At 37.2% G+C, this 26,157-nt stretch overlaps 1 protein-coding gene across 1 annotated transcript in view; it reads left to right on the forward strand.

Moving 5' to 3' along the window:
• The window catches only part of MALRD1 (MAM and LDL receptor class A domain containing 1), an 803,589-nt gene that overhangs the window by 90,094 nt on the left and 687,338 nt on the right, over window positions 1-26,157 (forward strand). The window contains exons 9-12 of the mRNA XM_032425534.1: window positions 1,895-2,061; window positions 7,467-7,559; window positions 10,142-10,349; window positions 21,233-21,379. Coding sequence (XP_032281425.1) covers window positions 1,895-2,061; window positions 7,467-7,559; window positions 10,142-10,349; window positions 21,233-21,379 — 615 coding nt within the window. The remainder of the gene's footprint in view (window positions 1-1,894; window positions 2,062-7,466; window positions 7,560-10,141; window positions 10,350-21,232; window positions 21,380-26,157) is intronic.

Raw genomic sequence — 26,157 nt, forward strand, 5'->3', positions numbered from 1 at the left:
CAGTGTGCTTTGTAATGTTTTGTTGAAAGCCAAACATGATGTGCTATGTAAAGGGAATTAAGGTCAATAGGTTTAGCATGACCTATTATGTTTATGTAGCTAGAGATTAGACTCTTTACTGCTTGCCACAGCTGTAGATGTGTGGGGCTAAAATTTCATCTGGTATCCTTGTTTTTGTCTTACCCTTTGTTTTGGGTTTCCCTAGACCTTAAATTATGTCTGAGACCTACAGTTCATTGGATAGTATTACCCTATTATTATACAGGACCCCCTTTTATGTGAGTTGTGATAAGTTGTAAGGAGGAAGAGAAACATTCTAGAGTACTATGATTAGATCTCATTCTTTTGGTGAGATTGTTCCTCTGTTACATGACCTTTAAAAGTGCTTCCTCCCCCAACATTAGGTGAGAAGGCTGGAGGGGGCTGGATCTGGGTATTTTCCTCCCCTCATGTGGAAGGCTAAAGCCTGCTTGAGTTGATATTTCTCTTCTCACAGGTCAGTTAGGTTCTGGTCAAACTCCAGTTAGTAAGGTGGTGGTAAATTTGTTTCTTTTTAATATAAGCCTTGTTATTAATAGCTGAACAGTCCAGGTGTTTTCTCATGTCTCTTTCCCCAAGACTAATCCTAGTAACAGTACTCGTTTAGGGTTTCATACTTCGTGATAATGTTTGGAATTTTGCACATCCTGTCACTTACTCACAGCCCAAGGTAGTGAATGTTGGTATATTTTCCACCTTAGTTTTTGAGCAGGATTCCCCAACTTTAATCTTTGACTTCATTGAGAGAGTTTGTTCCTCCAGCTTTTGTTTGCAACATTCAAGTTAGTCAGAATCTAAGCTACCACAGCCTGGGTCTGGTCTCAAAGTTCCAGAGTTCTGTGGTTTCAGCCCTACTCATCACTTGGTAGAATTGTTCTTTCCTTATCTTTTGAGATATTTTATGTTGAAATTGATCTATCTCAGCTTTTGTAAAAATGTGTCTTTATCTTATCATTTCTTTGTGTTTCGTTAGATACAAAGTGTTAACTTAAAATGGTATTTTGCTTAAAGTCTTAATATTTCTCAGTAAATAAGAGTTTTACCTAATTTAAATTCATAGTTTTTAGAAATTACAGGAATATATACTAACTTACACAGAAATAACCCATTGAAAAACTTTATTATTGAAAAGTGAAGTTGTAAAATCATAGAAATATCTTTGTATCTCTGCATTGTCTATATTATTAAATTTAAGAACCGTGCAAATTTGTTTTAAGTATCAGATGGGATAAAGTTGATTGATAATATTTTTACGTACTACAATATCCATATGTGCAGTTTAATAGGACTGTGGTATCTGATACTTCCATGTGGTTGGGTAAGAAATTTTGATTATATGTTATATGTTAATTATATATAATTTAATTATAATGTTTACATTATCTTCCCTTAAACTATAAAGGTTTTTCTATAACTAAAAAGTAGAAAAAATAAAAGGGGAAAGAATTCTGGGAAGAAAGGTGAGGAATTCTTGGTTAAAGAAAGATTGCATTGTGACATTTAAAGAAAATGATGATAATTTTGTAGCACAGAGATTTTTTATATCAGGAGATATCTTTTTAAAAGAATATTGAGTTGAAATTTCTTAATTTCAGGAACTAGGAGCAGATATCAATGCATTTTAAAATCATATATGGAAATGAAAACTTTTAATTTGTAGTTGACATAATCATTTTAAAACATCATATCTCTAATAATAATAAATAAATCAGTAAATAAATAAAACATCCTATCCCTTTAAGTAAAATATTAGCGTTTCAAGCCTGATTTTGAAAAGTCCATAAATAAAATAATTTTGTTCAAACAGAAAGCAGGTAAGTTTTTCTAAATTACTTCCTTTTCCTTCATTTTTCAGGTTATTATATATGGGTAGGAGCTAAGGATGCTTCTACTCTTGACCATGTAGACAGCAGGGCTTATTTAAATAGCTCTGTGTGTCACTGCCTGGGCAAGAGCTGCCATCTTCAATTCTATTATTCCATGGAAAACAGTGTTCTGAGAGTAGGACTATACAATCGTAAGGTGAGAGAAACTTACATTTATTTCAAATTCATTGAATAAGTGAAATTTCTATTTTGGCAACTTGTGTTTCTATTTCTCAGTTGTGTGTAGGCTTTAGGTATTCTTTAACTTGACTTTATTAGTATACCTTTGAGAAGAAATATTAAGAACCTGTTTTATGGGGCGCCTGGGTGGCTCAGTCGGTTAAGCGTCTACCCGGCTCAAGTCATGATCCCAGGGCTCTGGGATCGAGCCCTGCATCGGGCTCCCTCCTCAGCGGGGAGCCTGCTTCTCCCTCTCCTCCCAGCTCGTTTCTCTCTCTAGCTATCTCTGTCTCTCTCTCTCTCAAGTAAATAAATAAAACATTTTTTTTTTTTTTTAAAGAACCAGGTTTAAGACCTACTGTCATGTAGGTGTGCCAGAGTGGCTCAGTTGGTTAAGTGTCCTGTTCTTGATCTCACCTCAGGTCTTGATCTCAGGTTGTGAGTTCAAGACCAGTGTTGGGCTCCATGCTGGGCATGAAGGCTACTTAAAAAAAATACTGTCATGTAGAAAATTTAATGTGATAATTTGTACAATATTATTTTTAAAAATTGTTAAAAATTCATGGAAGTATATTAAAGAAATTATAGGTCTAATAAAAATGAGATATTTGAGATTCTGTATTGTTGGCTCTGTATTGACATTCTGATGGATCTGTTTTGGATTTTAGATCCATATATCACTAGACCTATAATTATGATGGATACAAATTCCTTGTTATGGTACTAGTAGATAAAATTTTAGAGACTGATAATTACTGATTAAATACAAACAAATGAGTCATTGGAATGGGAAAAAATGGCTCACTGGGTTGAGTGAAAATTGCAGTGGTAATGCTAGCAAATAAAACAAATCCAAGCTTTTTTCTTTTTTTCTTTTATACCTAAATTTAACTGAAAACAATCCTCCACAAGTGGAAAAATATCTGAGACACTTTGAGAATTTCTATTGTGAAGAAAATTTATTTATAGATAGAAGTTAAATAAAAAATCACAGGGGTAAATAGCAGCCATTCTAGCAATGGGAAACAGTTAACAATAATTGCGGGAATTCTGACAGGAAAAAGGAAGACAGTAAAAACATCCAAGTCAAGATTCTTTTGGCTTCAGATGCTTTGAATAAATCCAGTTGAAACTTCCTCTGACATTGGCCAGATTCATTTTCCAACAAAAGGTTATTTATCATCTATTCTTACCAAATATCACTAACCATCTGTCAATAACATTTTCTTCTGTTGCATTTGCTTCTGAAGTCTGAAGTACCATCATAATTAATCCTCAGGTATGACCTATTACTTGGCTATTACTGGGAGAAGTGAAAATTCAAGAGGAATTCTCTTTTTTTCCCCCTAGTTCTATCACATCACCCCTCTCTTTTCTTTTGTATCATTTTCTTCATGTCCAGTCTTTTTTCTTCTACCTCTTCTTTTTCAGAACATTCACAGAGTTCTAAAGCATGAAATTGAATGAATAGGCTCATTAGATGGCCTAATACATTTTGTTTGTTTGTTTTCATGGATGAGACACAATTTCTAATGTTCTGTAACTATGTTATAGTTTTGTGGCATTTTTGTGATAGTATTTTACACTAGAATAATCTCACTGAATTTATATTATAGTTAAAGGTGTTTTAAAAAATATATGGTCCTGGGTGCCTGGGTGGCTCAGTTGGTTAAGCATCTGCCTTTGGCTCAGGTCATGATCCCAGGGTCCTGGGATCGAGTTCCACTTTGGGCTCCCTGCTCAGTGGGGAGTCTGCTTCTCCCTCTATCCCTTCCCCCTGCTCGTGCTCTCTCTTTCTCTCAAACAAATAAATAAAATCTTTAAAAAAAAATATGGTCATATGATAGTACTTTTCACATGACAGGTAATTAATATTCACTGAATGTTGAATGAGTTATCTTAAATTTAAGTAGACATTTGTGTCATATATATCCTAATCCTAAAGATTATTTTAATCTACGCTGAACATCAGTGATGGATTGTAAATTTGGGAGTGTATAAGAAAAGATTATAAACAAATTGACTTCAGATACCACATCATATATAAGAAAATAAGGTAATCATGGAGAACTGATCTAATGTATTAATCAGAACCAGCACTGAGTGATATTTGGTTTATTAGTTTACCCAGTATTCTGCAAGGCAATATCCTATTTTTTCTTACATACTATTTGCTCTGATCTCTACATATAACATATAACATATTGGTCACCAATGCAAAATCTGCATCAAAATACATTTAAATTATAAGCTGATGTTTTATCACAGAGTTAAAAAGGACTCCAAACCCATCCTTTAAGAAAATTAGCTCTTGATGAAAATGATTGTTTAAATCTTCCATGAATAGAATAAAGAAAATAACCCTTAGGATATGAGCAAGTAAATCAAGAAATACCTTGTAAGCATGCTAAAGGTAGTTTTCTTTATTTTCAGAAGACATCAGAACTTGAGAAGTAGAAAACACAGGTGAAAGGCAAGTTGTTAAATAAAAAGTCGACTCTCTATTAGGGTCAGCTTAAGTGTGTAACAGTTCTAGTTTGTACCATATAGCCATCCTTGAGATTAGGTCTCTGTCTGTCATCTATAAAATAATAATCATAGCAACAGCCTATCTTTTATTCTGAAGAGAGTTTCCATGTCTGAGCCAAGGATAGTGGGGTGCCCAGCTTGTGGTACCTTTTACATATTTTAAAAATTGCCAGTGGCAAATAGGAAGAACACATAGCTGGGGCAGTGAAGAAAATGCCATAGAAAGTATCTTTTCTTGTATGAGACCGTTTTTAAAGGCCATAATAAGCTTTTCTCGAAGGAATGTCTTTGCTAAAGTACATGTTCCTGTTCCCACATTTAATCAAAAGTAGTTTATTTTAATTTTTAAAAAAATTGTTTATTTGAGAGAGAGTGCTGAACGAGCAAGAGAGAACATGAGTAGGGGGGAGGGGCACAGGAAGAGGGAGAAGCAGGCTCCCCACCAAGCAGGGAGCCTGATGCGGGGCTTGATCCCAGGACCTAGGATCATGACCTTGGCAGAAGGCAGACGCTTAACATACTGAGCCACCCAGGCGCCCCTCAAAAGTAGTTTAAAAAGAACAAAAACAACAATCTGGAATTTGGTACCTTTGATTTCTTCACTGGAAGAGAGAAGGATAAGCTGAGGTCTCTAGGAGATAGAACGATTCTTTCCTTGAAAGGTAAAATGGCATTATTGATCCTGGTTGAGGGGAGTAAAGACTTTCTAAAAAATTTTTGTTGATTGATTGATTGATTGATTTTAAGATAATAGAAAATTAAAACATCACTTGAAAGGTTTTTCTGAGCTGAGGGTTTCTTTCTTACATTGCCACCTGTTGAAAATAACTAGGTAAGAGTCTGAGAGTGAGGACAGAATAAAATAAAAGCTGATTTTATTTAGTAGGAGTAAACTCTTTTTCTTTTTCATTACTTTTGTTGTCAGACAAGAAAATGTGATAGAAAAATCTGTATTTCATAACATACCATTAACTTAGGGTACAAAAAGTCATTTAAGTTTAGAAAGAATTCTGCTCACTTTTCAAAAAAATGAAAACACATTCTTCTTCGAGTAGAGCAGAGGGGAATTAATTAGTCATTGTGAAAAAAGAGCACAAATGCTCTAAGTTATTTTTATAAGATGAAAGTGAAGGGACATGATGAATGCAACTTCCCAAGCAGTGTCACTTAAAGCATCTGTGGAGGATGGCAGCGTCTCGAAGCTAAATAGCTGAAGTTGCATCGGAAATTATTGAAAGGAAAATTAGTTGTGTGTCCCAACTGTGTGTAACTCCGGTTCATCCTGAAGTGACCCAGAAGCTCTCAGCTGAAAAGATGTCTACCATGGATGTTTCACAGGTTTAGATTATCTTCTGAAATATTTAAGACTTGGAAATTGGAGCAGACATCAGAGGGTAAAGGACTAAGTTGAAAATAGACTCATTTTTAGAAAATGTTGGCTATGAATGAAATAAGCAAAGCTGAGAGATTAATGCATACGAGAGTCTGAAAAAGTCTTAAGTGTCATGTGTCATTTGAATTACAATGAGATGTCACCTTCTAGTGCTGTTTTCTATCTCACAGTAGGAGGAGGACACGCACAGTCTCAGAGCTCAACCTGAGACATATTTATGCCACTCTGCATTTTCACTATACTGATACATGAAAACAATCAATGCATCCATTGCATAAATATTATGAACTATCTGGTCTGTCTTTCCCAGGGAAATGTCAAATTAACTTGCATGTTTGATAGAATCTAAAGAAATTAGTATTTCAGAGCATAAAAGCATGGTCATAAATCATAAAGCACAATAACATAGGCAAAACTTTGGACTGCGTTATAGACTTTTATTGAGTATCTTACCTTATAGTGTATAGTAGAAACATAATTTTCCATACACTTTGCCAACTGGAAAATGATCATTTTACAGATGCATGACATAGCATGCTCTAGAAGGCACAAAAAGGTCTTTGATAGAGTGATAAGAGAGTCAAATAGAAATATAAACTCCAGAAAATAACTGTATTGTTTGGAACTTAGAATGAATTCTCCCACAGAAAAAAATACATATAGAAATTGAGATTGTGCAGAAAAATATATCTGATAACATTTTTTTTTTAAACTTTCATGTTAAGTGTTTGCCTGTCATTTCTTTTCTAATGTCATGGTAATATAATAAAATGTAGGAATGTTATTGGGATCAACATTAAAGTAGCTGGCATTATGAATTTCTATTGAGAATTGTCTTTTTGAAATACTTTATTTAAAATTCCATTCAAATGTTTGTTCTGTCCTTACTCTCCATCATAAAAAAATAAACAGCTTTACTATATAGATATAATTTATTTCCTTATTTTTTTAAAGACTGTTTTTATAGAGCAGTTTTAGGTTCCTAGCAAAATTAGGGGGAAAGTACAGAGATTTCCCATTTTCCTCCTGTCCCCACACATGCAGAGCTTCCCCATTATCAGCATCCTCCATCAGAATGGTACCTTTGTTACAAATGATGAACCTGCATTGCCATGTCATTATCACTCAAAGTCCATAGTTTGCATTAGGGTTTTGCTTGGTGTTGTGCATCCCGTGGGTTTGGACAAATGTATAATGACATGTGTCCACCATATATTATCATACAGAGTATTTTCACTGCCCTAAATATCCTCTGGGCTCTACTTTTTCATCCTTTCCTGCCTCCATTTTATTGTTCCTTTAAAAAATGTTATATACTTTTTTACCAATACTTTAGGCTTCCTAGTACTTCATGTGGTACAGATAGGGTAAACTCTACTGAAATGTAATTGAGAGAGCACATATGGAAATATTAGAGTAGAATTTGGGGAATGAGTAATGTCATTTCATTTAAATCAAAGGAAGAAGAAATATCTTGGATATACAACACATCAACTGACAGAAAATGGGTGAAAGCAGAGGTGTTAATACCAGAAAGCCTGAAGACATTTAAGGTACAAAATGGAAAAACAAGTATTCTTTTATATCATAAGTTTAACTTGTAGCTTTGCAGTAGTGAATTTTATCACCCATTGCTAAATTTAAATTAGGATTTAAATTAAGGATGTAGATTTGTGTATTTGGAGAGAGCAATTGCCTACTTCTTTTCATTGTACTTAGCCTTTCCCCAGCCACATTACTCCTGTGTAAAGCTTCTTCACTGTACATGGGCTCCCTTCCTAGCCCCCTCCAACCCCAAGACCATGCGTTGCAAACAAGGAAGCAAATGACATTATGAAGCAGATAAATAATAAATTGGTATTAAAAACCAGTAAAGACTATACAAATGTTTTGAAGACAGTAATTCTTTTTTTTATAAAACACGGTTATATCTACCTGTGCAAAGATATATCCGAAATATACGTATGCTCGGTGGGAATATGGTCTCTTAAAAAAATGACCTTGGGATTTCGTGTTGTATATAGAGTTGAGATTGGGCAGAAAAATATATCTGATAACTTTTTTTTAGCTGTCATATTAAATGTTTGCCCATCATTTCCTTCTTTTCTAATATCATAGCAACATTGCAAAATGTAGTGATGTCAGTGGGATCGACATTTAAATAGGTGGTATTATTATTGCTATTCATCATTTTATTTTTGAAGTGCAGTATTTTATTTAAAATTCCATTATTTTTTTGTTGTATAAAGAGTGTATAAATATGCTTATGCTGGACTGTGAGTGTAAAATAATAAGACTGATTGTACATGTGGCTCATGAAACCAATTTCATTCCTTTATGGTAATACCACATATGTACATTTTTCTAGGTGCTAAAAAGGAGAACCCAAATGATACTGGACTGTAACCATGCAGATTTTTAGAATCCCATTTACTGCTGAGATTGGAATTTCTGAACCATAGCATTTTTGTATTAATCACAGCAAAGTTGAGGTTTATATCATAGCCTATTGAATTAATATTTGACACAATTTTTAATTTTCTAAGCTGATATTTATCTTTAAAACTTCTGAAAGAGGTACTAAATGATTGGAGTTTCATTCTTTTACATAAACTGAATATTAAAGTTGGTCTTGTTATTTAACTAAAAGATAAAACAAAATATAAAGAGAGTAATTTGGGAGTTATTCTAGATTTCCAAGTGCATATTAAATGTAATTAACTTTCAATAATAGCACCTTTTTCAAATCTAAGTTTAAACTCATCAATTTTTGAAACCCGAACTGATATCATTTTTGCATATCTGATCTCTTGCTGCTATAAAAATATACAGCTGTAGGTCCAATAATTTATACATATTTATACTCTGGTATTCACTATGGAGAATGTATACAGCAGCATACAAAATTTTCCTATTATTAGATATGATTTGAATGTAACATCTTCTAGAGTAAATTGTTAAATATATTTGTGAACTGAAACTTAAGTAATTCGTAACAAATATATATATATATATTCCTCATATTTTTGCAAAGGAGAAAATCTATTCAGAAACTTTCAGCTGGAAAAAACTAAAAGGAATTAGTCTTTCTTCCTAGTATCTTATTTACACACAAACAACACCTAGTTCATTGCTGTTCAATAGTATTTTCTGTCATAAGGGAAAATGTAAGTATCTGTGCTCTCCAATATGGTAGCCAATAGCCACGGATGGCTGTTGAACACTTGCAATGTGGCCAGTATGGCTGAGGAACTGAATTTTAATTTTATTTTAATTTAATTTGAAATAGCCCCTTGTAGCTGTGGCTACCATATTGGACAGCAGAGAATTACATATTTGGTAGAGTCAGCTCTTCATGCCTCTCCTTCTCTCTGGTGCTAGCCAACCATTGCTCTCGGTGGAACCTCAAGGAATATTAATACTTTGATAGTATCTTACATTGGATTAGCAAGGATGGTTGTTTCACTTGCTAATGCTGTATACCTCCAAAACTAGCAATTTGATTGGAGAAAATGAGATTTATTTCTTTTAATTGGCACTTCTTTGATTATTAGAGAAATTCTTCTTTTGTGAAAATAGATTTTTATATTTATTCTTTTAAGTTTTCTATTCACCTGTTGTGTCCCGTACTATTTGCCTAACCTTTCCCTGCCTGCATTCCAATGCTAATTTCAGTGGTTTAAAAACCAGACGTAGTTATAGCTCTTGGTGTATAAGTAGTGATAATGCTTATTCTTTTCCCTGAATGTTAGAGAGCCATGAGGATGTTGCCCAAATGAAAAGTTTGCAGGGAAGGACATAGCCAGTGGTTTAAGTGGCATGTTGTATTTCACTGGATCATGTGTGGTTTCTCAGAGGCCTCAGGGGATCTACTGTGCCCATATCTTTATACTTTTCCCTTTGGAGACATATATTATGGATTGCTGACCTTTCTTAAATATAGGGCTTTTTCCATTCAGATCAATTACGCCTGTGAGTCAGGTTTCCCCGAGTAGGACCTTTGTCGATTGTATTTGCTGGCTCTTTTAACAGGTGTTTGTCTCAGTAATTATTAAATATCTATTATTCTTTTTTTGGAGGGGTCTTTGAAAGGAGATCATAAACTCAAACATTGTTCATGTTTTGCTTTTTGAAGATTATATTGGAAGGGACTATTTTGAGCCAGAAAGGTTTTATTGGGCTGGATCAGCTCTGGGTCTACGCCTGTGCACTTGCCCCGTCCAGAAGGCTTTGTCCTACAGATGAATTCACTTGTGCCAATGGCCAGTGCATTGCCCAAGAATCGGTCTGTGACTCGCAGCAGGACTGTTCTGATGACAGTGATGAAGACCCAGCAACTTGCTGTAAGTGAATTAATGGTTTACTTGTTCACATGCTCACTTTCACGACTGTGGTTGGATTTAAGTGTTTGCTTTGAGCTAGGTAAAGTTAATATGTATGACATGAAATGAATGCACATTCTCATTCTGCAGCTATTAGCACTATTCTTTGTGGGGGTCTCTATGCTAATATAAGCTTTGGTGCTTTTTGTTAACACTGCAAATTCTATTTGGTCAACAAATGAATAATTGTATTGTGGTGTGTGTGTATTTTGGTTAAAGAGGAAAATGGGTAGGAGAGGGAACCTCTTTATACTTTTCCCTTGGGAGACATATGTTATGGATTGCTGACCTTTATTAGGTATAGGGCATCTTCCATTCTGACCTATTATGTAGAAAGCTGTGGGGAGGGGTTAAAGAAGAAGGGCTGTCACTGCCTTCTAGGCAGCCATGATGACTATAGAAATCATGTCAGCCACGGTTGGTATTCATGACTGGGTAAAATTTAGATCCAACACCTGCTTTTTAGGACTTTTATGGAGAGTCTTTGATAGGAGTGATGACAAGAAATCCCATTATTATTCAAACCTAGTTGTATTTGAAAGGAAATATAATTTAATTTACAACCCACATGATGGTACTCATATGAGGTAACTTAGCAACTAAAATACTTGTGTCTCTTTGGAAACGATGGATCCTAACTAAATGAATCCAAATCCCATATCACAAACAAGTGGGTTTTCTTAATTATTAAAAATTTGACATTTATTTTGCTGCATTGTTTTATTTTAGTGATGTGTTTTGTTGAACAAGAGAAAAATATTGCAACAAGATAAATATCACTTTTTTTTTAAAGATTTTATGTATTTATTTGACAGAGAGAGAGGGGACATAAGCAGGAGGAGTGGGAGAGGGAGAAGCAGGCTTCCTGCGGAGCAGGGAGCCTGAGGCGGGGCTCGATCCCAGGACCCTGGGATCATGACCTGAGCCGAAGGCCGACACTTAATGACTGAGCCACCCAGGTGCCCCTAAATGTCACCTTTTTAATGAAAACTTCTTTGTACAAAATGCTTCTGTTGATGGGGAAGGATTTTATTAAAAGCAATGGAAAGGGATACAGGAAAGAGGAGACGGGAAAGCCAGGGAGGAATCCTCTGCCTATTTGTAAACAGCAATTCCATCAATTCCTCAGACACCTAGTTTTAACACTATTTTTAAACAACATAATCTACTTCCTAATATGATCTCAATGGAATTTTTGGGTGCTGTCTTTTTTCACTCAAAAAAACATGTGAGGACAATTTACTTTCTCTAATATGAGTGTCAGTTTCTTTTCTATGCTTGAAAATTTCTTACAATTTGGTCCATTTCTTTTGGAGAGATTCACCTTTCTAATATTTTGCATTATTCTCATTTTCAACAGCTGAAAGTAAATATATTTCCTCTTTTCAATTGTACATATTGACACATTCCCCCCCCCAAGGGTTCTTTATGCTCTCCTTTTAATTGGTTTTCTTTTTTTTTTTTTAGATTTTATTTATTTATTTGACAGAGAGAGACACAGCGAGAGAAGGAACACAAGCAGGGGGAGGGGGAAAGGGAGAAGCAGGCTTCCCGCAGAGCAGGGAGCCCGATGTGGGGCTCCATCCCAGGACCCCGGGATCATGACCTGAGCTGAAGGCAGACGCTTAACAACTGAGCCACCCAGGCGCCCCTAATTGGTTTTCTTAATCAAATTCTACCTGGAGTATTAATAGATATTTTAACATTTGATTTTGAACATATTTTCCCATTTCTCTTCCTTTGTTGAAGTTTCATTGGTTACATATTTAGGATTTTTCCAGTGGAGTGTATCTTGATATCATTCTGCTATTTGCTTTTTTTGAATGAAGGGACAGATATCCATGCTTATCAACAAATAGTGTTACTTAGTGTGTTAAATTTTCCAAATTATGTAACTTCATTTGAACAAAGAAAACCTGGCGTGCTTGCTTGATTGAGATCAACTTCATATAGCAGTTATGATATGAAAATGTAGCCATGTTGCATATTACAAAACATTATGTATTTTGATGCATATATATCTATATATTTTGATGCCAACATGAGTATTTCATGTCAATATTTGTACAATCATGTTTGTTTTGAGGAAATTATTTATATAGCAATGGAATTATTAGAATTGATATAAAATTACATTATTTTCTGCACTAAGATATTTAATACATTTGTGCATACATACACATGCTCATATATATTATTACTAAATAGGAGAAACTTCCCTTTGAAATTTAAAACCACTTTGAAACATTCTACACATACTTTTAAAAAAACACTTTCTTTTTCTTTTTTTCTCTTTCTTTCTTTCTCTCTCCTTCTTTCTCTCTTTCTCTCTTTCTTTCTTTCTTTCTTTGACAGAGAGAGAACGTGCATGTTCAAGAGCAAGGGGAGGGGTAGAGGGAATCTCAAGCAGACTCAGTGCTGAGTGGGGAGCCCAGCGCTGGGCTGATCTCACCACCCTGAGATCATGACCTCAGTGCTCAACCGACTGAACTACTCAGGTGCCCTGATTCTATACATACTTTTAAATTTGTATTTTACAAATTGAATTTGTAATGCAAACTCTTCTTATAAACAGAATTACCAAGTTCATGAAGCGAATGAAACATGCTTTGATACCTTCTTTTTATCCCACTTTAGGATGGATCTCTAGGACAGTGTAGCTCATATATGCAGTTTGAATAGGACCAGGAGTACTTACTGGAGACTCAGTAATGGATATTGTTAGTTGGTATTCTGTTGTCAGCGTGCTTTTCCCGAAAGGCACATTCACTCAGGTATTTTTTTTTTTTTTTTACTACCAAGTGCCTCTTAATTCTAGATACTTTTTTAAAATCTATTTTTTTCAAAGATTTTATTTATTTATATGACAGAGAGACACAGTGAGAGAGGGAACACAAGCATGGGGAGTGGGAGAGGGAGAAGCAGGCTTCCCGCGGAGCTGGATCCCAGGACCCCGGGATCATGACCTGAGCTGAAGGCAGACGCTTAACGACTGACTGAGCCACCCAGGCGCCCCTAATTCTAGATACTTTAAACAGAAGTAGTTGACAGCCTTTAGCCCCGTGCCTTCTCTGAGGCAGTTAATTGGTAAGTGAAAAGGAGTGTTGCTAGAGTTTTGCTACTATACTTTGTGGACCAGTAGCATTAGCATCACCTGGGAGCTCTTTTGAATTACAGAACCTCAGGCTACATGGCAGTCTTACAGAACCAAAAGTTGCCTATTAGCAATGTCTCAGGTGGTTCGTCTGCATAGCACTGTGCCAAATAACCTTCAGAAATGAAGAAACCGCTGAGAGGGAAAACAGATGGCATATAAAAAGTAGACTTAAGGCAGGGCGCCTGGGTGGCTCAGTCGGTTAAGCGTCTGCCTTCCGCTGGGGTCATGATCCCGGTTGGGATTAAGTCCCACATTGAGCCCTACATGGGGCTCCTTACTCGGCGGGGAGCCTGCTTCTCCCTCTGCCCCTGCCCCCTGCTTGTGCGCTTTTTCTCTGTGTCAAATAAATAAGATCTAAAAAAAAAAAAAAAAGTAGACTTAAGGCAAACTATCCAGAGATCTTTCACAGAAGCTAAATATCCTGGAACTAATTCCTATGAGCATCACTATACTACCAAACGATAAATTTTAAAAAAAGTTTTATTGAGGTATAATTGACATACAACAAATACACATAATTAATGTATACAATTTGAGTTTGGAATACGCAGACACCTGATCTTTATCCTTCACCTCTAGAAGTTTTTCTGTGTCCCTTCTTTCTGGAGTAAGGACACTTAACGTGAGATTTGCCCTGTTAACTTGGTGGGGCACACGTATGGCCGCACACGTTGGGACAGATGCCAGACGGTTAGTGTACCTTGGCGAGCGCCCAGCACCCATAGCCGTCCTCGTACCCGTACCGCTCCCCCCCTCCGCCAGCCACCCTGGCAGCCCCGGGCCCGGCAGCCGGCCGCACCTGGGCGGGGACTCCCTCCCGCTTCCTCTTCCGCGGCCTCGTGGTCTTCACTGGCCTACGCGCAGCTGGGGGCCGCCGGGTACTTCGACAGCTACCGGCGGGCGGGCGCAGCTCACGGCCCGCCAGCCGCAGGTGAGTGCTCCGCGCGGCCCCAGCAGGGGCTACCCGGCTCTGCCCGTGAACCCGAGCCGCGAGGTGTGGGTGTCGTGTTCGCTGGGGCGGCGCACGCTGCTGTGCACCGCCCGCGACTTCGGCCCGGCGTTCGCGGCTAGGGCGGGCGGCGGCGGCTCGGCGTTCGGGCAGCACGGCCCCCTCCCTTAGCCGCGGCCGGCAGCGCGAGCGCTTCCCGCGCGGTCGCCGTGTGCTCGCGCCTGGCCTTCTGCCACCCGACCCGACCACCCCCAGGAAGGGGGCGAGACCCGGGCGAGCGAACGCGGGTGCGGAGCAGCCCCCGCGGCGCGCGCTGGGTTGCTCAGAGCCCAGGTGGGTGGGAGGGCCCAGGACCGCGGTGATGGTGACTCAGGGAGCCGGCCCCCCGCGTGAGAGGTGGTCACCCCTGAGACCCCAGCCGGGCGAAGCGCACTCGCGCTTCCAGTCCTTATGGCAGAAAAATGGTGATTATCGCTGCAAGGACTGCAGCATCCGATGGCACGGTGCCTAGGTGTGGTGTGTGCAGGGCAATCCAAGCAGTTTTGCAGAACTTGTCAGAAGTCTTATAACTCTTCCCGAGTGGAAGCTATCACCTGCCAAAGTTGTAAACAGACTGGATGCTCCTGCTCAGGAAACCTTCGCCACTCCGACCCTAGAAGTCCCTATCATCGAGATTTGTGTGGGAGTTTCATACACCTATGACAGCACTTTAGCGGCAAATATATCGTTTAAATGAATGTGAAAAACGGTCCCGCTGAACGTGTGTTAGTGAACAGATAAGTGAGTTTTTTCTTATGACCCTTTTCTGCCTCGTCGGAAAATAATTTATGAAAGGCCGTATTTTCAACAAAGCCTTAAATGAAAGTATTGCAAAACAATTGAAAAATAAATGCACAATACGGTATTTGTTGACGATAGGCTGGGTGCTGTGCGGAATTCTGAATTAATTCATCTTGCATGACTTAAACTTCATACCCATTGAACAACAGCTCGCCCTTTCCCTGTTCCCCCTAGCCCCTGGTAACCACTGTTCTGTTCTCTGCTTCCAGGAGTTTGAGTATTTTAGATACCTCATGTAAATGGAGTCATTATGCTAAGGGAAATAAACCAGTCACAGGACAAATATTGCATGATTCTGAATACTAGATTTTCAACAGTTATTAATATGCTCCTGTATAAAATAGAGGCATTGCATTGCAATGTATCTTTACATATTTCTAATAAAATAAAATACACCTTGTTCCAAACATATCTAAGGGTATACATTGGCTAGCTGAATAATTTACATGTAAAATATCCCTAATTTCCAGACACATGCCACAATATAGATGAACCTTAAAGACATGATGTTAAATGAAATAAGTCACAAAAGGACAAATACTGTATAATTCTACTTATATAATGTGCACAGAGGAGTCAAATTCATAGAGCCAGAAAGCAGAATGCGGGTTGACAGGGGAGAGGGGGAGGGAAAGATGGGGAGTTGGTGTTTAATGGGTATGGAGTTTGACTTTACAAAGATGAAGTTCTGGAGATGGAGGATGGTGATGGGTGCACAGCAGTGTGAATGTACTGAATGCTGCTGAACTGTACACTTAAAATATTTAAAAAGGTTAATTTTATGCCATCTATATTTTACCACAAAAATTTAAAATATATATATATATATATATATCTTTCAATTATGACATGGAAAAAGACTGTGTGTTCCAAAAAAGATGGAAAGATGGACAGATCTGTGTTCAAATCGAACGGTGTGGGAAATTCTGGAGGAGAAAAAGTTCTTTTAATTGTAGGATTTTTTTTAAAGCATATAAAATGCTAATATAGAGGCACATGGGTGGCTCAGTCAGTTAAGCATCCGACTCGATTTCAGCTCAGGTCATGATCTCAGGGTGGTTGGGATCGAACCCCTAGTCGGGCTCCATGCTCAGCATGGTGTCTGCTTAAGATTCTTTTTTTTCCCTCTCCCGCTTTCCCTGCTTGTGTTCTCTCTCTCTCTCCCCCTCTCTCAATAAATACATAAATAAATAAAATCTTTTAAAAAGTTAAAAAAAAAATAAAATGCTATACAAATGGTGACACTTTAAAGGAGAAGTTGGAAAAAAATAACGGAAAAGTTGGTACAATATTCAAGTGAAAGAAGCTTAAACCAAGAATCCAATGCAGTGCATTGAATATTTACTGTGATACTGTCTCTGAATGTCTTTTATATTTTGAAAAAGAAAAGTATGCTAAAAATTTCCCGCACGCAAGGGAAGGCTATATGGGAGAAAAGATCCTTGTGGTTTCTCAATAAATATTAACAAAATGTTTATATAATATCATATTAAGATCTAGTATATGCTTATTGAATGGAACATTCACCATTTATTCCCATACATTTTTCTAACGTAATAGAAAATTGATTTATTTCTGAACTAGAGGATTCATAAATATTTTAATTTTCAAGATCCAGAAGAATTTTTCTCAGCTGCCACAGTGAATGTTTTTTTCTTCTGCCAATATGCTGCAGTGGTTAAATATGCAAGAGAAAGCTTTGTCATAATTTTAAAATATTACTCTGATAAACTCAGCAAAATTTCACTAAAACTATGAACAGTGGCATTTCTCATGCTCTGATTAGAAATAGTGAAGTGTGTTCTACAATCACAGAAAGTTCAAAGCAACCAAATAATCAAAATCACTGTGATGAATACCTTCTACTTACAATATGAATAGATGATTTTTTAGACTTTATAAATATTTAGTGTTTATCATATATGGTATTATCAGTATTTATTAGTAGTCAGAATGTGTTTGACTCTCCTGGTTTTCTTCAGATATTTATAACTACACATTAAACCTTTCGAATTATGTAGAGAAATTTTAATGGAAGAACCTAAACTTTGGTGACTGAAATTTGATTTATATTTTATAGCACAGTTAAGTTCTAGAATGTTTAGCTTTAAAAAATGTCCTTTGAAGTATATTGGGATAAATATGATTGGTAAAAACAGCTGAGCCATTCACCAAGATTTTTATAGAGATGACTGCACCATTTTGCTTTCACATATTTTTAAGGTGATGGACTTTAAAAACTAATTTTCATTTTTCAAAGGGCAGGGTGTTTCATGTTTTGCAGAAAGTGCAATGATTGACATTTTAACTGGTGAAACATCAGATAATGAAAGAAAGCAACTTTTCCCCTAAAGCCGCATTTCAACATATATACAATCCAAAGTTATTTTGTCTTGACATCTTTATATCTTTGCCATTCAGTGACCTGGCCACAGTTGTGAAGAGCCTGTGGAAGGATTTGGTGATGCTCAGGTCACACTGTACTCAGGTCACACTGTACCCTTACTGGTCTTACTGTCTTACTGCCATTTCGTACCATTGCCTAGTTGGGGAATAGGATGGATACTTGTTACTTCAGTGGTCACCTGCAGTGAATAAGATTGTTATTTGCATGGATTTATTTCCTTTGTGTATTAATATATAATTTTTTAAAAGATTTATTTATTTGAGAGAGAAAGAATGAGCGGGGGAGAGGGAGAGAGAATCTCAAGCAGATGCCTGCTGATCATGGAGTCCCACAAGGGACTGGATCCCACAACCCTGAGATCACAACCTGAGCTGAAACCAAGAGTCAGAGGCTTAATTGACCCAGGTGTCCTATTATATAATTTATTGCCCCAACAGGGCAATATTGAATTTATTAGCCAAACAGGGACACTTGAGAGGGGGAAAAAAAAGAGGTATTAATTATTATGCTAGGACAACAGGCATAAAGTGTGGTCACCCTACCCATGGAAGATTTTCTATTCCAGGAAGGTGTTTTCGAGGGAAGAATTACGGGTACCCTTGGGAATAGGTGGAAGGGTTCCTTGACCAAGTCCAAAACCAAGGATTTGGAACCATTAAGCACATTTCAGAGGTCAGATATGTATTTTGAGTCTTATGTATGTCTGGACTCTACCAACTGACTTAGAAGAGGTCTGAGGTCACTTAACAAGTGGCAAGATTCATAGAGAGCCAAGGAACTAGACCAGAGGATTTTCCAGATGCCCGGGGAGACTGTCACAGCTGGTCGGTCATTGGTGCTTAAGTCTATGTCAAAAACAGAAGAAGAGACTCTTCTTTGAGGAATAACTTTTTGTCAGTAGTATCCTATGAACCCTGTAGGCAGAGCTGAGTAAAGAAAAATACATCCAGAAGCAATAAATTTCCAGTTAGGTATATGGGTGAGTGGCATTTCCTTGCATATAGATTTACCATTAAGTGATACACAACATCTTCTCATTATTATACTCTACTTAACTCATGTTTATTTTTGGGGGAAATCAAGGGAGAATACAGTATTTGCTTGTAAAGAAAAAAATAACATCTATCCATTATATGACTGTCTAAACAAGCATAGCTCTGAGATCTAAAAATGTTTAGATCTAAAATGTTTACATGTAGAGAAAATTTAAGTGGCAGTGTTACTTGCATAGTGGACTTCCGTGTTTTAAGAGTTGACATGTTAGTGATGAACTATCTGGTCATGAAGCCAGGTATCCCTGTTTATAGAAATTTGAAGATCCTTTGATTATTAAGATACAGTGAGCTTATTCAGTACACTGGTCAATTTGGTCATATATATTTTTTTAAAGATTTTATTATTTAGAGAGCGAGTGGTGGGGGAGGGGCAGAGGAGAGGAAGAGAGAGAATCTCAAGCAGACTCCCCACTGAGCACAGAGCCCGATGTGGGGCTCGATCTCCTGACTCCAAGATCATGACCTGAACCAAAATCAAGAGTTGGATGCTTAACTGACTGAGCCCCCTGGAGCCTGCTTTGGTCATATTATTTAAAATTGAAAATAATGGTTAGGAGCAGGCATATGGTGATGAAATCCCTGGTTTAGGGATGCTTCATAGTATATAAGCTTTGGTGTCAGACATTCCAAAGCCTAGATGTTCCATTTACTAAATTTAATACAGACGAGTTGCCTAGAACAGCTTTTCTCTTTGGGGGATGATTACACTTACTGTGTAGGGTATTTGAAAAGACTAATGGTAATATATGCAAAAAACCTGGCACATAATGGGAACTTCTGGTAACATGTCTATTGTTCTTATTACTAAAGATAATAGCATTTGATCTTCAGGTTTGTCAAAACTTTGGGTGTATTCTGACCAAGAATTATTTTGTCCCCCTTCTCCCAGTATTATAAACAAGCTTATGCATGAAAAGGAATATGTAGAAATACATTTTTACATTGTATTAATTTATTCCCCAAGCTATTATCTAAGATAGCCTGATACTCTGATTCTTATTTTAGCCAAAGGGAGTTTAAGAACATAAAACTAATTTCTCAAAAGCTCAAATCATGTTGTTAGAATTTCTAATTTATTGCCCAGTCTTGCTATTTTTTTCTCATGAGTTTGGTGGCAAAACTGGTAAGGACTCTATGAAGCTAACTAACCCCAAGCACTGACTTAATCTAGAACTAGTTATTTTTTTAAGTTATCTCATTTTTTTTCCTCCAAGTTTTTATTTAAATTCTAGTCAACATTCAGTGTTACAGTAGTTTCAGGTGTAGAATTTAGTGATCCATCAGTTACATACAAAACCCAGTGCTCATTACAAGTGCCCTCCTTAATCTCCATCATCTGTTTACCACACCACCCCACCCCCCCCCCTCCAGCAACCCTGTTCTCTGTAGTTAAGTCTGTTTCCTAGTTGGCCTATTTCCCCCTTTATGTTCATCTGTTTTGTTCCTTAAATTCTACATAAGAGTGAAATCATATGGCATTTGTGTTTCTCTCACTGACTGACTTGCTTAGCATAATACTCTGTAGCTCCATCCACATCGTTGCAAATGGCAAAATTTCATTCTTTTTTATGGCTGAGTAATATTCCATCACATATACCATACCTTCTTTATCCATTCATTCAGTCGATGGACATTTGGGCTCTCTCCATAGTTTGGCTCTTGTTGATAATGCTGCTTCAGTGTTTATCACTGAAGTACATGTATCCCTTCAAATGAGTATTTTTGTATTCTTTGGGTAAATACCTCATAGGGCATTGCTGGATCATAGGGTAGTTAGATTTTTAACTCTTTGAGGAACTTCCATACTGGTTTCTTTTGTGATCAATTTAGAAACTTAAGTATTTCCCAACTTTTTAGTTGTGTATTAAGAGGGAAACAAAAGCAAAGTTCAGAATGTCTAATTTACCTGCACTTCCAAAGTGGCTAGGCATTTTATTTATTTATTCATTTATTCATTCATTTATTTATTTATTCATTCATTCATTCATTTATTTAGAAACTGGTAAAATAACAGAATGAATACCAGGGTGCCAACCTCAAACTGTTCAGGTGTCCAGAATCCATTCTCCTTTTTCAATTGGATCTTTTTAAAACTACTAACTCAGCAGGTGAATCCTGTTGGTCTTCGCAGATGAATCAGTTACTCTCTGAAAAGCTCTAGTTTCACTGTGCATCACTATGTACAATAGAGATGGCCAGCCAGCATGAAATGTGCCACACTTGTAGTTAGAAGAATATAGAAGGACGATGCCTCAGACAACACATGGAAAACTCTGTGGTTGGAAAAAGTAAAACTATTTTGATAATCAGAAGACATTTATTACAAAGTGGAATGATTGTTCTGCCCTCTGAAGTTGGTTGGCTAATACGAAGTCAGTGTTTCAGGAATTAAATTTCCTACTTAATTTCTCCTCACCTGTTTTCCATGTGGAACAGCAGATCCCCTCACATGTGACTTTGAGTCTGGATTATGTGGCTGGGAGCCATTTCTCACAGAAGATTCACAGTGGGAAGTCATGAAAGGATTGGCAAGTGGAGAGACTCACCTTCCTAATGCTGATCACACAGCAAACGCAAGTCGTGGTAGGACATTTTCCTCTTTAAAAAATTGGTTGCCTTTCTTTCGTGTTGCAGAATGATGGTGCTGTGTATTTTCATTTCTAGCTATAGACTACATACATTGAACGCTGGTTTGTCTTGCTTGAAACTCTCCTGATCAACATAATAATTTGTAGTTAATTGAGTTTCCTGAGAAGAATATTGTTTTAATAACCAACATTTTTGATGTCTTATTTTTTACAAGGTTGGGTTGAAGGCATGGTGAGGGTGGGAAGTCTTCTGATAATTTTCTCTAGTTGCCAGAACTCATGTACAGTAAGCTTGCTTTCTTTACAGAACAATCCAATTTTTGTAAAACAGAAAAAAAATAGTTTAATCTTTCTGGAAACAGAATAGAGGTTTAGTGCTATCTATAAAATAAATTGACAAATGCTTGAACGCAATTTAATCACTCTTAAGGCTTCTTTGTAACAAACAATCTTCTTTCTCATGTATTTTTAACCACCATTACAATTTTTACATATCCTCTTAAAGCAGTCAAATGACACATAGGGTTTCAATAAGGGTTTGTGAATCTCCAAGGAAAACAGAGGGGTTTTTATTTTTTCTCGTTCGTGTAGATGTCATCGCCTAGGTACATGAGTATCATATTAACTTTATAAAGACACAACTGTACTGTCGATCCTCTCTTGGACATTATTTATTTCTCTTTTGAGATTTCCAAAGAGGGATGCCAGAACTAACAATGTTGACTGTATTTTGAATTATAGCCACTGGAAACTGGAGTTGGTTGGGGAGCATGTTAGGGGATGGGGAGGGAGACTCTGAAACATCCGTTGTCTTAAACTATAAACCCAGCTAATTTGACAGTGGAGTAAGGTCCTAATTTTTTCTTTTTGTGCCAGTGAACCTTATTTTTTCTTTAAGATTCTGTGGTGGATTAAAGTTTGAAACAGAAAGGACTAATGATTAGAGCTATAAGTTAATAGCCCATTTTCTTCAAGCTCATATAATGTTTCTTTTTCTTTTCTAAAACCAATTACTGAGTACATATCCTATACTAGACCTGGGGTACACAGGAGGAAGCCATGCTCCCTGCCGTTGGGGTGGTCTGAAGTCTAGTGACTGAAGCAAATAAGTGAGGATTTGCAATAAGATATAATAAATGTTTTATACAAGATGGAGGGCAACTCAGGTGGAATCAAGAGGCCTTCCTGAAGGAGGTGACTCCTGAACTGAGCACTGAAGGGAAATGAAAAGTTGCCAGAAAGGCTGAAGTAAGAAGAGATGTCAAGGGAGGTGTTCTAACTGAGGGAATATCCTGGAAGAGGGTGGGAGAGATGTAGGTAGTTCCAGTCGAGCGATGTGTATGTTTGGACAGAGCATAGAAAAGATGAAGCAGCCAAGGAAAGAGGGGGATTATGGAGAGTTTAGGAATTTGAAATCTATCTGGAGGACCATGGTGACCATTCAGTCTATGAAAGCACGTGACCCATTAGTTTTGTTCTAAAAGGCTGAGATGCAACACTTTTCTGTAACACTGAATGGCCTGTTGATTACCCTTTAAAGGAAGCTCCATGGTGTTTCAGAGGCTGGGACTTGGCTTGGCTGGGGGTAGAGGGTAGAAGGCTGTAGTTAGGAAGCTTTAAGAGCTATCTGGGAAGGGTGAGACACACTGAGGCCTAGGGCCATCTTTATTGAGGGCTCACCTATTGGCATGTTCAGTCTGGCTCTGTGCCTGGGTCTCTGGGGGAGATGGGCTTGCTGTTTCAGGAGGCGTGGAGCTCTTCTTTGGGCTAAATGGTGCTTGCAGTGTGACTCTTTTCTACTCATAAGCTCCTCACATGGTGTGTGGGGTGGCCTTAGGTGACCTCTCGTATAGCAGGGTGACAGAGAGCCCTGGTTGCCCAGGGGTAAGTCAGGATGTTGTTGACACTGCACAAATTAGCTAAATGCCTTTGTGCCTCATTTTCTTTTTTCAGCTAGAAAATAGGGAAAATCAAAATATCTTTCAAGTAAAATTATTACGAGGATTAAATGAAGTAATACCTGTCATACAGTAAAAGCCCACTAAATGTGAATAGCTATCTGGTGTCCGTTCGTTCTAGTTAGAAAACTAGGAATGCCACAGGGCTGTGACAATAAGAAAACATTTATAAGTAATCTTTAGACATTGTGTAATTACCACTTAATTATGATTTATACCAAAAAGAGATTCTAAAAGGTCTCCTTTGTTAATTATTGAAGGACCCATTTTTCTTTTTCTGGGATCTAAACAATGCTCACAGATAACAATAAACTGATAGAACTGCGGGTAGCTGTTCTAATTGAAAGTGAAAGCGGCAAAGAAGTTACAGGCATTCTCTCAGGAAAGGGCAAATCAAGGAGTCCCTCAGGTATTAAGTCTGTTCTTCTTTACCTATGATTGTCATTCTGACTTTAAGATGATCACTAGTAGTCTTACATCCCAAATGAGGAGGAGAAAAAGTCAGTACCAGGAAGAGCAAGGAGAAGTGAAATGGGAGTTTCTGGGGGAAGGCAGCAGGCTCAGTCTCCCGGTTCCCACATCTAAGACCATGCACTTGTATACAGCCTATTATATTCCTAGACCTATGTGTTTGTGGGTTACAGCACTTTAAAAAACTGTTTAATCTCTAGTATTTTTCCTCATATATACACACTCCTATATGTAATTTTACATGAAGGATGAACCGCTTGACATTATGTAGCTTTTCTTTTTAGGGTAAAACCTTGATTTTCCTACCTCCCTTCTTTGGTTGGTTTTTATTTTCCAGTTCCTAGTTGTTACCCTATTAAACATCCAAACAGGCAACTCATGTTTATCTATTTTTATCTACGCTCATGTATACATATATGTACATAATTGATATGTATACATTCAAGATTGTAAGTATTCTGGCGATTGTTTATTTTGCCAAAAAATGGGATCCTATTGTAACTACTGTATCTTATTTCCTTTACTAAAGATAGCTCATGGCAATCCCTCCAAGTCATCAATTATAGTCATTTTGAATTTTATTTTTTCTGTTAAATATATATATATATATTTGTACATATATATACATATATACCCGTGCATACATGTGTATATACATATATACATATATACATACATACATACACATATACATATGTATGCATGTGCACATGCATATATATACACATACATACACATACATACATATTTATTAGTGGTGTGGCCACTCGGAAGGGTTTATTATGGGAGGGCCATTACAGTTATGATGGTGCAGTCTGCCTCCGCCAGTATTAGGGACCCTGCCGTCCACGGCAATCCAGCCAGGGTTCTGAGGGGGTTGCCCATCTGTTAAAGTATAATTTAAATGCAGTAAAATTCAACCTTTTTGGTGTACAATTCACTGAGTTTGAACAAACATATATAATTGTGTAACCATCAGAAAACTCAGGATATAAAAGAATTCCATTCTCCCCCCAAATCAATACTGCTTTGCAGTCAATACCCATCTCATTTCCAGCCACCAGCATCCACTGATCTGATTTCTATCCCTATAGTTTTTCCTTTTCCACAGTGTCCTATAATTGGATCCTACAGTATGTAGCCTTTGGAGTCTCTGGTCAGAAAGTGGCCCCTTTCGGAAGTTTAAGGTGCAGCCTCAGGTAGTTTCCTCACGTCCATGTACTGGTCAGTACTCAGGTGGAGATTTGCAGGAGGGGGAGACTGCACATCTCTGGAGCTCTACCTTTGCAGCTCCGTCCTCTTGGAATGAACTCGAGGCACTTGAGTCTCCTTCTGGCTCCCACCTTCCTACATGGCAGCCAGAAACTCTGTTTAGGCAGTAAGCTGGGGAAATTATATGGCGTAGCTCATTTGTTTTCCCTCTCTTAGAGATCATTAACCCGTGATCTTATATTCTCATTGTTCTACATAAACCATTGTCTAACGCATTATGTGTGTGTGTGTGTGTGTGTGTTTGCTAGTTCAGGAAGACTAAATCTTGTCCCTGATCTCAACCTTGCCTAGAAGTAGAAGAAGCCTAATTTTTCTGTTAGTTTGCTTCATTTCTTTGGTCTGGATATGCCAAAATGTATCTAGCTGTCCTCCTGTTGAGTGACAATATCATGACAATGCTGCGAAATCCATTCTTCTACACATTTTCTTATATAGGACGCTTTCAATTCTATGCAATAAATAACTGTGAGTGAGACTACTATATTTTTACAGAAAGATGTACTTTCCCCCCAAATCTTAATACTTAAAATTCCATTGGCAAAATAGGATTGCTTTTTTCCATTTGTCTGTCAGCAATATGCATTATATTCTCTTAAATTCTTCTAATTTGTGGGTATAAAATGATGCTTATTTGTAACCTTTATTTGTATTTTATTGAAAAATGATCTTTTCAAATGTTTCTAATTTCTCAGTCAACTTAGATCATCTTTATTTTCTCTAAATAATATTCTGAAGCTTTTAGCGTATAGATTTAAAAAATATTTTGCTAATTTTTTTTTAGGTTTTTGATATGTTTGCAGCTATTATAAGTTATATTTTAAAAACTTTTGGTTGTTGCTGGTATATAGAAATGCAATTATATTTTTAAATGTTGACCTTGTATCCAATGACCTTGCTAATTTTATTTATTATAGCTAAGAGTATATACGTGTGTGTGTGTGTATATATATATTTATTTTATTTTCTAGGTTCACAATTATTTTCTCTGCAAATAATGACAATTTTATTTCCTTTTTTCTAAATCTTAAGCCTTCTGTTTTTTCATTGCACTGGCTAGTAACTCTGGAAAAAT

Source organism: Phoca vitulina, unplaced genomic scaffold (assembly GCF_004348235.1).
Source record: "Phoca vitulina isolate PV1807 unplaced genomic scaffold, GSC_HSeal_1.0 scaffold33, whole genome shotgun sequence".
In the NCBI taxonomy this organism is placed as follows: Eukaryota; Metazoa; Chordata; class Mammalia; order Carnivora; family Phocidae; genus Phoca; species Phoca vitulina.